Source organism: Eufriesea mexicana, unplaced genomic scaffold (assembly GCF_001483705.2).
Source record: "Eufriesea mexicana isolate 0111107269 unplaced genomic scaffold, ASM148370v2 scaffold4744748305, whole genome shotgun sequence".
Lineage (NCBI taxonomy): Eukaryota > Metazoa > Arthropoda > Insecta > Hymenoptera > Apidae > Eufriesea > Eufriesea mexicana.
Window position 1 is genome coordinate 270041 of NW_016907975.1, and position 16110 is coordinate 286150.

The 16110-nt window shown below is 30.8% G+C and overlaps 1 protein-coding gene across 2 annotated transcripts; it reads right to left on the reverse strand.

The window, feature by feature from the left end:
- Positions 1-895: 895 nt before the first annotated feature.
- Positions 896-14562, reverse strand: Hn (phenylalanine hydroxylase). 2 transcript variants are annotated; one of them, XM_017904818.1, is made up of 8 exons: positions 8329-8487; positions 7037-7165; positions 6429-6583; positions 5953-6135; positions 5002-5198; positions 3836-4098; positions 3414-3643; positions 896-1291 (listed from the first exon to the last, which is right to left on the reverse strand). In XM_017904818.1, exons 1-8 carry the CDS (start codon positions 8398-8400, stop codon positions 1132-1134), a joined length of 1389 nt encoding a protein of 462 aa, XP_017760307.1. In that variant the 5' UTR covers positions 8401-8487; the 3' UTR covers positions 896-1131. The 2 variants fall into 2 exon arrangements, with proteins under 2 accessions (XP_017760307.1, XP_017760297.1); XM_017904808.1 differs by lacking the exon at positions 8329-8487 and adding an exon at positions 14410-14562 and having other exon boundaries at positions 902-1291.
- Positions 14563-16110: the final 1548 nt, after the last annotated feature.

Below are 16110 nucleotides of genomic sequence, written 5' to 3' on the forward strand. Positions count from 1 at the left end.
TTAATTGATTTAAAAGAGTACAAAACATTTTTGGAATTACTTGGAACTCTGATTGAACGCTTTGTGTTCCAGATATCTGCTTCAGTCGATAAAGTCTGAGAGTTATTTTTGTTATTTGCTGGACCATTAATGAAGAATAAGGAGAGACGCATTTTTCGAAAACAGGGTATATTTACATACGTATGTATATGTATAGTTATCGAATGGAGAAAAAGTAATATATTTTGTTGTAAATGTATCACGAATAGGCTATTTATACGTGCTATAGACAACCGATGTGTATTATACTCGTGAGTGTGGCATCGAAATCGATATATTTTATGATCGTTGTTAGATAGGTTATACAATATATATATATATTGCAAAACAGGATTCATATACATTCCGATCGCGGTGGACGTGTATCTGACCGGCTATTACGTATTAAGACAATAACTTTTCCCACGTATGATTGTATATGATGGTATAAAAATTTGAGAAATATATACATATCCAACGTGCAAATAAAGGTTCCTAAAAACATCGAAATTATTGTGGTTATATCGTTAGTCTTCATCGTTTCATTTCTTTTTATGATTTCGTTTTTCCGTTCGACTTGGCATACGTGTTATTCATGATTTTAGACGAAATGAAAATGATGCAAGTATTTGCAAGAATCTTTAGATAATTGAATTCAAGTTGTTATATATATATTTCATCTTACTCACATATTAATAATTTCTGTGGTATTATATTATAGTGCAACATTCATTCGTAAAAATATTTTTATTGTATCAAATTTCCTACATTTTTATATCTTTCGTTCCGCTTTATTCTTATTTCACTTTATTACTTAATCAGAACTTAGTAATAATTCCTTTAAATATTAAAATCGCAAAATAAAATAACAAATTGTGAAATTGTGTGAATTATCTTTGAAGTATTAATTTTAAACATGAGATGAAAGTTGCTTTCATTACGGAGAAACTAGATTTGCAGATGAAAATTAATTTTTTCGGAACTTGGAAATATTTCCTTTTTTTCTTGTTTCATTTGATTTTGTCTCGTAAATTGTTTTAAGCGTTGTTAAGTACTGTACTATTATAAAATAACATTTCAAAATATTTTATATTATAAGTACATACAATGCTATTACTTCAATTTTCTTAAAGCGTCCATCAAAATTTGTACTTCTTGATTCACGTTGTATACGAGATCTTCGATTTGGTGTTTGCTGTCGATTATGTTAATGCTTTGAGTATATGCGTCATATCTTACTCCGAACTTCCTAGGCATACTCTCGGTGAATTTTCTGAAAGCAAAATTGCAAATTAAGTGATCATTAAATCAATAATTTTGCATAAAGAAGTTATAAAACGAAATTTTATTTTTTAAGTCTCATTCATTCCCTTTTTACTTCAGTTCATAAAAATATCGACTTCTACTTTAAATTAAATCTTTTTCAAGGAAAAACCAAAAGTTTAGTAGTTTAGTCAAAATTTACATAAAGAGTAGAAAAGTTTTTATTTTTTCATAAATCAAATATTTATAGATATTTATTATATACCCTTGTTTTAAATTACATCCTATCATTGAAATATTATAATTGAAATGCATTATAGCTTCAACAAAGTATGTTTGTTTCTATAATTTATAATTTTTTATATCACAAAATCTTTATCTTACATAAAAATGTTTCATTTATAGGATTGTTTTATGCTGTTCTTTTATGGTAACAAAAAGAATTTTAATTTGAAATGGAATATTTCCAGATCTGTCTGCAGTACTCTTTCGATTGAACAAATAATCAAGAAACATCTGCTTTTTATTCTGTGGAGTCAATCGATTTGGTAAATGTGCAGCACATATTCATAATTACAATTTTATGTAACACGAAAGTTTACATATTGCGTCTCGTTCTATATTTACTGCATTTTTATGTTTTAGATTATATTTTGTGTTTCAAGATTTCAATTTAATCGATTGCATAACCTAACACGCAAGAAATTATCTTTTCGTGGAATCTTAACGACTATTAGATGAAAGTTACATGATGCGTTGAATTATATGGTTATACGTATCATATTGATACATGTTTAAATGTATAATCTAGAAGTGCACGAATCATTCAATAACAATGATGATGTAACTCGGGATATATATATTTTAAGAAAGGTATTACAATTTTTTCTCGGTATTAAAATACGAGTAATCGTTATGTCAGATATACATATTGTAAGAATATATATAGGAATGCCAGCCTGAAAAGAGAAGACAATAAACAGCCGTCTTGGGTTTGGCTCGAGCGTTCGGAATATTATCTGGAGTGCATGCGCAAGGATCGAATGGACGGGATGTTTATGGAAGTCTAGGTATGCATCTAAGTGTTTGGGCTCCGTAACCCACTGAGTGCAAGGCTACGAAGAATGCGTGGGAAAGCGTGATTGCGAAAGAGAGCATGGATATGGAAGAGGATAGAGTGTATGGGTTTAAATAAGGGTACATGGGCGTGAATGAACAGTTCCTTCGAGAGAGTTCCTTTAGAGTGTTCCTTTAGGACAGTTGCTTGGAGTCAGTCGTTAGCCAGTCCTTAGTTGTTAGACAGAGTTTAGACAGTTCTTACGATATAGTATTAGCGCCCATTTCCTTAGGTTAGAATATTATTAGTAGAGCCACTTTACAAATTTCAGAAGTGGGATTGAACGTTACAATATGTATAAAACGTGATCGATTATTCAAACACGCATTCTTTTTTCTTATATTAATATGGCACGCAATAATCTTTTAACCTTTCATTGAATTTTATCACTGAAATTTCATTAAATGCTTAACATCCAATCAAATAACCGATTAAAAAGTTACGAATTGCTAATTATATAGATTCATTATTATTATAAACTTTGCACTTGGAAAATTTTACATTACATAAAACTTTTCCCCCTTCTGGCATATAATGAATGAACGACAACAACTTTTATATTTTAGTATAATCATAACATGTAATAATATTCTTTTATGCGATAATAGTAATGGAAACAATATTTTAAAACGAAGCAAAGTTTGTCAGTAACAAATTTCTATAACTTACAACAAAGAGTTTATGAATTTTACGTATTTCCAAATATTTTTGAAATTATTTTACTAGTTTAATTGTTACTGGGAAAAATTGACAAAAGAAGTACTCGTATTTTTATTTCCTTCCGAATTTTTGAAAGCTTCTCAACATCTAGCCAATCTTTCAAATACAACAGATAAAAACTACGTTCCCCTAACGTAATTGTAATTGTAATTATTAGCTTTGATTACATGATCAATTAATTAATTAATTGTAATGATAGTTTCGAGTGTTTTATCATGTCACGTAACTTTCTCAGAATACTAGACATTTGCAATTAGATGATCGATACGTTCAAAAGTCAGACCAATCTACTCACATCATCTTCTGCTTAGCCTCTTCGAAATTCTCGGCAACGAAATATATGGGCTGATACTCGGTTATTGGATATTTCTGCAGTGCTGTTTTCATCGGTTCGAAAGGCCGCAGTTCTGGTTTACCACTCAAACAATACTCGAGTTCACCGTAAGATGAAAGTAATCCAGCACCATATGCTTTCAACTGGCCATTCTGTCGGCACATACCGTATTCGACCGTGAACCAAAAGCACTGAAACAAATTTCAAATATTTTTTCTTTGTTTATGATATAAAGCACAAATTGTTATAATACTTGTAATATTTAATTACATACTTTATGATAGCGTTATGTACATTACGAAAGTATCATAATAATGAAGTACAATTTAGAGAAACTAAGGATAAAAATTTATTGTAAATTCAACTAGATAATAATAAAATACCGTAGCTAATTTTTCGATGTACTCATCAGGAGCACCGAGGGATGCCAAGCCAACAACTTGACAAAATTGAGCAAACGATGGATCGGCAAATAGAGGTACATGACCCAATACTTCGTGACAAATGTCGGGTTCAGGCGTATATAATGGTTTACTGCCGTGCCTAATATATTGCGTGCAATGAAATACTCTGAAAGCTAGGCCGGCTAGGAAGTCACGCGAGGAGAGGAGACCAGCCACTGGTCGAAGGGTAAAGCCAGTACAATCTATGTACAAATTCATAAATATTACATGATTATTATTTCAAGATATTAATAATATTATTAACTAACTTTATAGTAACAAAAATAGCGGATAACAAATTTTAAATAATTTGAGAAGGAAAATACAAAGATGTTTAAAAGTATTTGAAAATAATAAATTTCAATGTAATTATTTGTATATTAAATACTTAACAATATTCTTTTAGAGTTATTTCTTTAGTTATCTATGATGTTTTCATGATGATCATTTTGATAGAATAGAAATAGTTATCTTCTACTTTTGTGACGAAGAAATATAGAGTCAGTTTGTGCAATATCGATTACAAAATTTTCCAAATTTTACAGAAGATATTATATAATATCTGATTAAAATTATTTTACACTCTATCATACAAAATTAATTATTGATTTTACAGAAATTAATTTCAAAGAACATTCAAACACTTTATATAAATATAGTATGTTTTATTATTTCTGTTTTCTATAAATTCAATTCAAAACTAACTTAGATTTGAGATAACAAAAAAAAGAACTACGATAATCATTTTTTACTTACAGAAATTATCTTTGCTCGAGTTCATTCCGATTATCGAAGCTGTTTCATATATACTTTAATATTGTATACTTTTGTTCATTACGTATTACGATATTTAATAAATTTAATTAAAAATTAATTTAATTAATATTTAGATTTCATGTACGTCATTTATATTTATTTTTTACATTACCGTGTAAATAACTGTTCATTTATATTTCATCTACTATTATTACTATTTCATCAGGTATACACAACTAAATCGAATACTTTTGTCAATGCATATAAATAGAGAAATTCAAAAATTAAGTATTTTAAAACTTGAGACTAGAATATTGTGTTATGTTATATAACAACAAAATGAGGAATACCTTTCAGGAAGTTTGATATGTCTTCCAATTGTGGAATATTGTCCTCTCTATAACCACAGTTTTCGATGAGCAAGGGAAACACATGATTGTGTTCCTTGCACGCGTGCGTTGGATAAAGTTTTGTTAAGTTTCTAAAGACTGTACCCCAAGTCTCGATTTCTTCTTTGGTGTATTCCACCCTCGGTATAGGTTGACCACTGATACACAATATTACATTCTTTTTCTCTTATAAATCATTTTCCTTGACTCGTTATAAGTAGTCTTCCTATCTCTTCTACTCTCTGCTTTGTAATTTCTGCGAAGAGTGACAGGCAGCGAATGAGGGAGACAATAATCTCTCTCGAGATATCGGCTGCTTCAAATTGAAAGAAACCATTGGACTCTGTTTTCTTTTCCCGAAATATGATGCAATATACGACAAACGATGTCGCCGAGATTTCAAGCAAGACTTTTGTCATGTTCTCTCTTGCTCACTCGCAGTCTGTCACACTCGTCGTGCCAAAGAACGGAAGGAGATATTATTCCAAGTTGAGAGGAATCTTTATTTTTGATGGCGTCACCCTGCATCGGAATCTATTTTTGCTGCGAGAAAAATTGATAAGCTGAATTGTTCCTCGAAGCTAGGCTGAATCATGCAATGGATTGGTGACATAGAGCCTATGAGAACCTTACTGACGGGTTCGAAGGGCGACACATTGCCGCAGAAGACCTCGAGCCCCCATTTATACCATTAAGAAATTTAAAATATAATTAAGAATAGAAGTTCTTGTTGAATATTATTAACCCCATCATACTACACGAGTGAACTACTTATAACGAGACAATACTGTAGTGATGAAATTTCCTCTCGAAGATGAAAATAGTGTTGTTAGAAATAACGTTATTATTAGGAGAATTACATAGTATTTCGATATCGTTTGAGATTTTCGATTATTATAAAACAGAACTTACTGTTTGTAATTGTAAGCCAAGTCAGCGAAATATTTGCGCCTACTTCGGTAAACAGGATCCGTGAATCCAGGATGATCGCTGTCCAATTCTGTTCCATAGGAAAGAATCTGATTCGCAAATTTGTCCAAATCTCTAATTCTTCTTGGAAACCATGGTACAGTTCCCATATTGTCTTTGTAATTTCTGTAGGTAGAAACGATGTACAAAATTTTAGAAAACCTCAATTGGAATGATGAAAGTAGTATGGTGTGACCTCTACTCTTTAAAAATCCATTTCGAAATCAAATTTATGCTAATAGCTCAATTAACAATTCTGAAAATTCCAGTTTCTATCAGCATGGCCTTCATCCCAAGATTGACAAGTATAATGCATTAAATGAACGAGTAAGAAGAATGGCACGAGTGCCTAAACAAAGAAAACGGAAGTAGTTCTAATTAGTGCGACGTATAATTAGAGGAACGGATTAAAAATACACCTGGAAATGATGGAGAAGTAGCTGCATTGTTCCTTCAAATTGTCGATCACCGTTCCAAGGTCCCCACCAGGTGCACATTCCACCATAAACTCGTAAACATTCGATTGGCGAAGGGAGCTTCTAGATTCTATATGCAGTAGATTAACCTCGTGTTCCTGAAAGTGAAATCGAGTAGTTGATATCATTGCGAAAGAAACCAAACGATCTTTAGGCTAGTATGTGCAGCTTTATTTCCTCGGTTCCTTTCTTGTAGTATTTCACTTGCACAATCAACAAACTGTTGTATCCGACAATTTTCTACGCAGTGCAGTGTGACTCGAAAATTTTTATTTCTATTTCATATTTTTGCTACTAGTTTTGTTATCTATTTTTATTTTTTTAATCTTATTACATTTATGGAAAAGAAATAAATAACCGTTAGCTTTTAGTTTTTGGACCAATGTAAGATATTGTAAAGTATAATTTCATGAAATTTATGTATTTGAAAATTTTTAATGTAAAGGACTACGTAATCTAGAATTTTTGTTTGAATTAGAGTTATTTCTTCTTCTAGGAAGAATTTTTATGCAGATTAATTGCCGTTCTTGAATGAAAATTATTGTACTTACAGCGAATAGTTTAAGGTATCTGCTCAATGCTCCGATAGAATCCTCTTCCTTAGGTGAAAAGATTATGGAGGTACTTTTCGCCGAGTCCATGCCCTCTTTGATGTAATTTCCTCCATGTACCAGTTTAGGCTTTTGGGAATAGTCAAGTAACGATAATGAAATATTTTTATATCATTAGTTTGTTGCTAGTTTGTTAGTGTTATATAGTACAAATTTTGTTCTATAGTTTCTCGTATGTCTGGAATTATTTTCTTTGGTTTTGGGTAGACAATTACTAAATATAATGCAATTTTAAATAATGCTTTAAATTTAAGACGTAAATGAAGATTAAATATTTCATTCATGAAGTGTATTTTTAAAGAAAAACAGATTAATAAGCGAACTCTAACATTGGTATTATAAATAAAGTTTAAAGTATGATATCAAATTTATCATTGAAAACATTCTTCAATTATAACTGCGTAATTTGCCAAAATATTTATATCATACTCATTATATCACACTTATATCGACGAATACGTAGATAAAAGTTGTAGAGCTTGCACAAATTTAAAATTAAAATAACACAGGATAATAATTGCAGGGCAATCTTAATAATCATTTGTTAAGTACTGATTAAAATAATGATAAAATACTATATCTCAACATCAATTATTCTTTATTTTTATCAACGTTTATTTTACTTCACTTGTGCAATTAAGGTATACTTTTTACATTTTCCATCAGTCTCAAATTCCCATATCGAAGCACAAACGTCGGCAATTATTATTTCCATAATTATTTATATTATTATATTTACTTATATTACTTTTATTTCCAAAGTATTATTATGATACAAACTTCTCTCATCAATTACTCTCATAAATGATCATAACAACCGATTACCAAGGATCAAAAAAAAGAAAAATTAAAAACCGTCTTACATAATTTCTTCACTAATTCCTTTGTCAATTTCTTTACTCCTTTGTTGAAGAACAATCATCTTAAAATCACCATTTGAGTGATTAAAAACTATTGACGTACTCTATTCCTCTTTCCATCTAGAATCTTTCCAACTAATATTTCAATACTATATCAACCACAATTACAAAATAAACACTCCACAAGCACCGTGGACCATGAAGAAACGAATACCTCAAAAACATACACTTGAACATCATAATGTACAACTATCATACGTTTAAACTATAACGAAATCAGCTTCACTTGAAGTATATCACCCTTCCCTCTAACACTTCATTAGTAGAAGGAAAATAGAGCACTAATCTGCATACAAAACTCTCGATCCTTACATCGTAAACCATTTCACCATGACTCTTGCATCCGTATGAACAGAGACAAAAGCTGTTTTCCACCTCGAGCATGCTTATTCTTCTGAGACAGGTTTACAGAAACTATGCTTCATTAACCCGTCACCCATCAATTTTATACAGCCATCGTCGATCCCCTCTTTCATCCACTGTTCTCGATTTTACGTATATTCGTGTATTCATATATGAAATATATTCGTTAATGTTTCGCAGAAATAAACAATTTTCATGTAATCTTCCTCAGTTCGATTTTTATCGCTTAACCAATTTTTCCAGGTTACAGGAAATCCAGCAACCAGGGAAATTTTCCGGATATATTGACACGAGGAAAAACATTTAGTGTTGCACGAGTAGCTATCGTGTAATTTTTGGTCGGTTTTGCATCATGCTAATTACAAGCGATTGTACTGGGTGCCAAGGTCGATTTCACTAATCGAAACGTTTTTTTGGACGAACCAGAGGTGAATGTAATGTCGAAGGCACTGGGTGCCACTGGCGATTGTTCCGTGATCGGAAGGAAACGTGAGGTTTTTTTTCTTTAGTATAGCATGAGCCTTAATCGACTTGCCATCGAGAAAATTGTTTCTGACAATTTGAAACTGGCAGGGAGTGGAGAAAACGACGAGGAAAAGTGGATAGTGGAATTTGCTCTTGTTGAGATTTCTCTTGGGTTGTGTGGAAGAGTTTTTCCATGGGTATTAGATGTATATATATATATATATATTGTAGTTTTTGGTATAATTATATTTTGTAGTTGGAAGATATATTGATTTGTTTGTAAAGTGTAACTCAGTTGCGACTAATGTACGTTTTGGAAAAGTGTAATGCGTATTTCTTTGTATGGAATGATTTTTAGAGACTAGTAACTAGTTATGTCAGTTCTGCAAAAATTGTTAAAATATTTGGAATATTTAAGATTTCAATCTTATTTAACTTCTTTACTTTAAGAAATTGATAATATTTGCAGTTCTTCAATAGTTGTGATATTTACATATGTAATATTAATTTAATCGAATAATTTTTATAATTTCAATTTCAGCTTTTTATTTATTGCTGTTATTTGAATACTGTCGTTTAGGTACGAGAGTAGTTTATTTCTTCGCGTATGTACGACATACCCGTATCCAAACTACCTTGTCTATCACCAAGTATGTGCGTAATAGAAACATGTTTCTTGGTGTTCAAATAAATTATAGCCTAGCTACGATCTGTGATTAATTCCTAGCAAGTGATTCATGCATTGCAACAAATTACTTCCTACATACCACAAGTGTGAGAAAAGCTTTTACAATTCCAGGTCCTTGCATTTAATAAATTTTTATCTGGATAGAAAGTGAAGATTTTATTCAGAGTGCACGTATTAAATGAAATTTGTTTTAAAATAATCGGCAAATTTTGGAAATCTGGATGTTTTAAGATCACGAAATACTCTCGAAATTTCAGCACTATCTCTCAAAAAGTTCTCAGATTCGTCGCCTTTAGATTCACAGTTCCTTCAGACTCCATCTTAAGGATATATAGACGAGGGATAATTGTATCCCACATTTCCAATTTATTTTTATACTAAAAAGCTGATTTGTATATTTTCAGGTATACTTCACTTATTGTCTGTTAATACTCTCGACCTTACCCATAAATGAGATATGATCAATTTCGACGAGTAAGCACTCGTTTCTAATCACAATATGAAAATACTATAGAATTGGGTAATTGTGCAAGTTGATATAAAATTTATTCCGTGATAGTAATACGTAAATTCACGTACCCGTTAATCAATAACTTTGAAATCCTTATAATGAAATACAGCAATTAACCAATTGCTATAATATATAATGTATAATTTATTCGTTACAATAAATTGCTATAATATATAATGTATTGCATTATTTGTGAGTGTGAGTATCATTGGATGAATGAGACTCCTTTGTTTACACGAGTCCCGTCTAGTGTGCATGATGTTTCGAAGAATGTGCCAGAATAAAACAGTCGGCGTAGAACTATGGAGGAGTGAACACCTCAATGAAAGTTCTAACTCAATGAAAATTCTAGAAAAAGTGAAGAGAATCAGAAGTAGAATCACAAAGGAATATATCAATAAACGATATTCGTTGGAAGGAAGATGAAAATAAGAGAAAGGGCCATCAGAGACAACAAATTAGTGTAAAGAATAAGAGAAGGCGTAAATAAGACGAAATGTTACAACTGTGATCGTAATGATCACTTGGCAAGTGTTGTTCTCTATTTATTTACATTGTTCAAATATTCAAAAATTTGTTACAATAAAAATTTAAAAAATTAGTATCACCAGACACTGGTGACCGTCATGACCCCACAGAAGAGACAAGCGTCGATCATTGATGACCATCATGACAGTCAACGTGTTGAAACGTGTATTATACATTGGATCTGTGTTTATTTTATTGTAAACAAGGGAATAACTTTATTTGCTGTACTGTATATGTCGATGATATTACAGTGGCGAGTAGTACTGATGCATTTAAGGTGTGTTATACGAGTAAACTAAAAGAACGTGTAGATTTAAAATTTTTAACGAAGCTAAGCAACTACTTGGCGGGAAATTAAATACGAGAATGAAAAATTACTCGTGAACCAGGAGAATTATGTAACAAATTTATTGAAAGTATGCGGTACGAGTGAATGTAATAGCGCGAAGACCCTGATGAATGTAAACCGAAAATTAGAGATGAATGATGAGAGTCCCGTCTGCAACGATGAAGTATATCAAGAGTTATTAGACAAGTTAAGCGTGGCGACAAAACCGGATGCCTCATTTGTTTTAAATCATTAGTCACAATTTTCTGAATGTCTTATAAAACGTGTTTTACGTTATTTTAAGGGGACGATGAATTGCGAAACCAGTATGGAAATTGAAATTCGCAGAGAGGAATAACTTGTTATACGTATGCTTCATGGGATAGCACAAGTAATGCAAAGTCATCAATGGCATATTGGTTATTGGGATAGAGATCTCGCCCACTGGAAGAGTAGGAAGCACAAAGTGATGGCTCTGTCCACGATAGAAAACGAACTAAATGACTTAAATTAGAATTAGAGGACTTAAAACAAGTTGCGTGGACTTGTGATTTGCTAAACGAAATTGGGATGTGTTGTAATGGCAATAAAGAAGCGAGAATCTAAATGCGGTAAAACTCGCGAACGGAGAGAACTTCGAAAGAGAAACCAAACTATTATATCGGAAGTGTAACTTTGCTAGAGAGCATGTTCGAGATTATGAGATCCAGGTGATCGAAAGAAAGAATAGCAGTGGATCGTTTAACGAAACCATTGAACAGGCCATCCTTACTAGAAAATGTAAAAGATTTCGTATATATTAGAAATTAAAGAATGTCAAATAAAACCAAGGAGGGAGATTGTGAGTGTGAGTATTATTGGATGAGTGGGACTCCTTTGTTTATAATTGTGTAATTTATGATGTAAATATAATGTGTGCGAGTTTCGTCTAGTTGTGAATGATGATTTTGAAGAATGTGCCAGAGTAAAACAATTGTCATCTATCAAAGAGTGAACACCTCAATGAAAACAGGATAGAAAGTGTGTGTGTGTGTGTGTGTGTGTGTGTGTGTATGTGAGAGAGAGAGAGAAGAAAGTTCTAGAGAAAGTGAATTAATTTGTCACTTCGATACTATATTATTTCGGATTTATTACTTTAATATTTCTGGCACAAATATACTTTAAGTTTCTCGTTAAAAATAGTTGCTCCATTCTGTCCACATTATTAATACAGCATATGAATGTCAGTAAGGTAAGTTTAGATATAAGGCTAATATAGTGAAAACAATTTAATCTACATTATTAATTTTAATATTTTAATTTTCTTATATTTTAATACTGATGTATTTCTATTATTAATATCATGCAATCTACTATTCATATTTATAAATCTTCATCGATATTTAATTGAATCGTAAAATTGTTTAATCACTATTAAGTTGTTGTTTGTGATCGCTATCTATGGTTACAGAATGAATGGAAATTGTTTCGAGATAACGCAAATTTGCATCACTGCCTTGATATGTAAATGAAAATGGAAATTGCACGCTGAATGGATTTGTTTTCCCAACTCTCGATCAATTATCATGAGTGGAATGATACAAGATTCACAGTTTGTTGAAACGTAGTATAATAATAAACCTACGGATAGACATTGTCGACTAATATAGGTGACCTAAAGAATTTGCATAAATAAAAGGATTAAAATCTATCGATTCTATTCTAGCCATATAGAATTCTATTGATTTTTCATTTGATTATTTAATTCTATTAATATTTTTGACTAATATCGTGGTGAGCTAAAAAATTTGCATAAATGAAAAGGTTTTTTGGCTGAGAGAATTCGTGAATTTATTCCTTTATTTATGCGAACGCATATATTTGTAGGAAGTCGATGTTAAAACGAAATATCAACTAATAGAAAATAAATGTTTACAATTTATTATAGTTTAGTTTAAGATAATGATAATTGTAAATAATTCGTATGACATATTTATGACATATTTTATATACTCCTTGTGTACATCAGTATCTTACTGAAAATATCTTCTATTTTACAACATTCTATGACTCATGTAAATCTTTTTGCATTTCAAATATTTTCTTTGAATATTTTAACACAGGTGTTTCAAATGCTCAGCCATTCACGGACTGATAATACTGTAACGTATACAAACATTTCTGCAGGATGTATGTAGGTCGTGTTTGAGAGGATATGGACACGAGTGTTTCCCTTTCTTTCCCGTGCAAACAGGTTTCCTGAATTCACCATAGAAAAAGTACAAAACGTAATTCGAAACGAAATTCTTTCTGGGATGCTTGTACAGTGCTATTCAATTCTCGCGAGAAACGAAAAATAAACATATTGTTGGTTACTGCGGTGATTTATGATTCACATGCTAAATATAATTGCAAACAAAGTTACAAGTTTTATCACTCTGTAAACAGAGATTGCAACGAAGTCGATGAAGTATCAATAAAGTCAATGTTGAAACTATACAGCTATTGCAAGCAGAGTAATAACATGTTGTATTAATTAGATTCATTTGAATGTTCCTCATAGTTGGTGATAGTTGGTAATTCGTGCTCTGTAATAAACTGAAATAAAGTGAAATTTAACGGAAATCGAGTATGATTAGAGGAATAGTTCAAATATGGCTTCTGTAGAATTAAGAAAATTTTGGAGAAATAAGTAATGAATATTTTGAAAAATTATAATGAATATTTTATATTTAAAGTTATTCAATAAAACAGCCAAGTATATTTGGAACCAAATATTATTATTATAATTTTGTTATTTATAAAAGAAAATATTATATTTTTTTACCATATATAAATAATACAAAATAATAATAGAAATCGCGAAGTATAATTCTTGAATATAATTAAAACTCATCGCAGATACAAATATGTACATATCTATTAAAAATTATATAATATATAAAATTAATAAAATCGATATCAGCGATTAATAAATAAATATAATATTATTGGTATCCAATGCCATAAAAATACTACAAAAATGCAATTTATGCAACTAACACAAAACTTCCAATTTCAACAATTAATGCTTAGAATAAAAAATCTATATCATTCATGATCGTGCTAAAATTCAGAAATGCTAGAAAAACGCAAATCGTAAAACTAACATAAAAATTTCAATTTCAGCAATTAATGTTTGCAATAAAGAATCTATATAATTCCTAATCGTGTTAAAATTCAAATTCAAGTACTCAATCGTCGAAAAATGAAATTTTTAAGTCATTAAACACATCGAATAATCCAATCATGGCTGATTTTTCGCAAACGAGTGTCTCCATATTGTTCCATATCGCGTTTGAAGAACACGACATATCTCGTAAGAAAGATTACTTAAAAATGAAATCGGATATTTCCGCAATAACTTTGCTACTCGTTATCTTCCTATTAATTAGCGTCATTTCTAATTACTGTTTCCCCTCCGATTATCTCTTTCTCGACATCGCTGTCCACACTTTCCGCGAACTTTTGTGTTACTGAATTTTTCCTTACCTTATCGGAAGGTGAACCGGATGATACATTATCCGTAAACTTAGCCTGAGATTTCGGAACAATTTTCGCGTACATTTCCTTGGATTATTGTCGAAAATTCAATGGAGATTGCACGTTATCGGAACTGTGTTACGATTTTCACGAGGCGAGCGTCTTGATAGGACTGGTTCTTGTTGCGTCCAACTGGTCAGTTTTAATGAGATGCCGTCATAGGTTTGAAGGAAAGCGTCTTTGATTATGGCAGCGAATGAATAACTAAATATCAATATAGCAAACATCTCTGAGTGAATTTCAAGTAATCGAATCATATGATGTTTTAATTATCAAAATTTTGCTGACAGTTTTGATTTATGTTAAGCAAACTTTGGCACGATGAAGTTTTAGTATTGTCTGTAATTGGAGTTACTATTTGAGAAGATTCATTTTTATAATCGTGAATCGATGAATATTTCAAGCTTCTTTTGGGGATTAACCCTTTGCACTCGACGATTTTTTCGCTAGAGAAGAGTAGAAATTCAAAGATTCTCTACTAAAAAACTGACGATACTTTTTTCAGCAGTAAATAAAGAATTGTATAATAATAAAATTGTAGAATTATTTGATTTCGATACCTCGCATACTGTTACATTACATTCAATTTTAATTAATTTTAATTAATATCGATCTTGCAAATTTTGTGAAATGGTGATTGAAGCTCACCTCTCGAGTGTAAAGTGTTAATTTAGGACTCTGACTTGGTTGTTTCGTAGGAAATGTCAGGAAATTTAATTGATCTTTTGGTTTACGATTTCCTACTATATTTGTGTTGTATGCAGTAGATATTTATATATTAATATTACTGATAATATTATAATCGATAATGTTAATATAGGTAATATTATCGAGGAAGCTAAAATTTATTTGTTCGATTTTTTATTTAAATATTCTTTAACATTATCAAATATTTCTTATCATTCAAGACCAATGTATCCTCAAGATAATAATTGTTCATAATTGTCTACGTATCTACGTAATCATGATATAGTTATCAATAAATGATTAAAATATACTGTAGAATTTTAGTTGAATAAAATATAAATTCCTCAAAATATTTATCTTATTCGTTTCTGAAATTTTATTGTTCACAGATCTTATTAATTCAGAATCAGAAAACACTTTAAAAAATTTCATTAAATAAACAAATTTATGCTGATACAATATTCATTTTTAAATAAAATTCAATACAATTTCAAGAATGAGTAACAACGTTTTAATATTAAATGAATTTTGCTATCAACTTTAGTCCTTGCAAATAGATGTATGTAAGATACGATATATGAATAATAAGTATCCAACGATGCATAAATAATGAGGGGCAGGTAATACTTGGATAATCAATATATGGTAATCATACATGTTGCTATCTCGCAACACGATAATTTTAATATTCACGACATAGTCTAAAGCGATCATCAATTGTCATCGTGATTTCACAGCGAACACAGTAAACGCAGTGATACATGGATCGATCATTCGTTTCTCAAACTCAACCTTAAAATTCACGATTATACTGAAAGGCGAACATCATTGAGCTAACGATCAACCTAAAAATTAATTACTAAATCAAATTACAAAACAGTTACCCTAAAACGATTAATTTGCAACTTCTGATTTGCACCAATACAAAGAGTATTTTATATACAATGGGTATCTCATATCAGC

Coding starts and splice junctions, on each gene's coding strand:
- Hn (XM_017904808.1), bottom strand. CDS start 14,484: ATGTACGCGAAAATTGTTCCGAAATCTCAGGCTAAGTTTACGGATAAT. Junction 7,166..14,409: donor CCGGTTCACCTTCCGATAAG/GTAAGGAAAAAT, acceptor TATTCCCAAAAG/CCTAAACTGGTACATGGAGG. Junction 4,099..5,001: donor CATATCAAACTTCCTGAAAG/GTATTCCTCATT, acceptor ATTTGTACATAG/ATTGTACTGGCTTTACCCTT.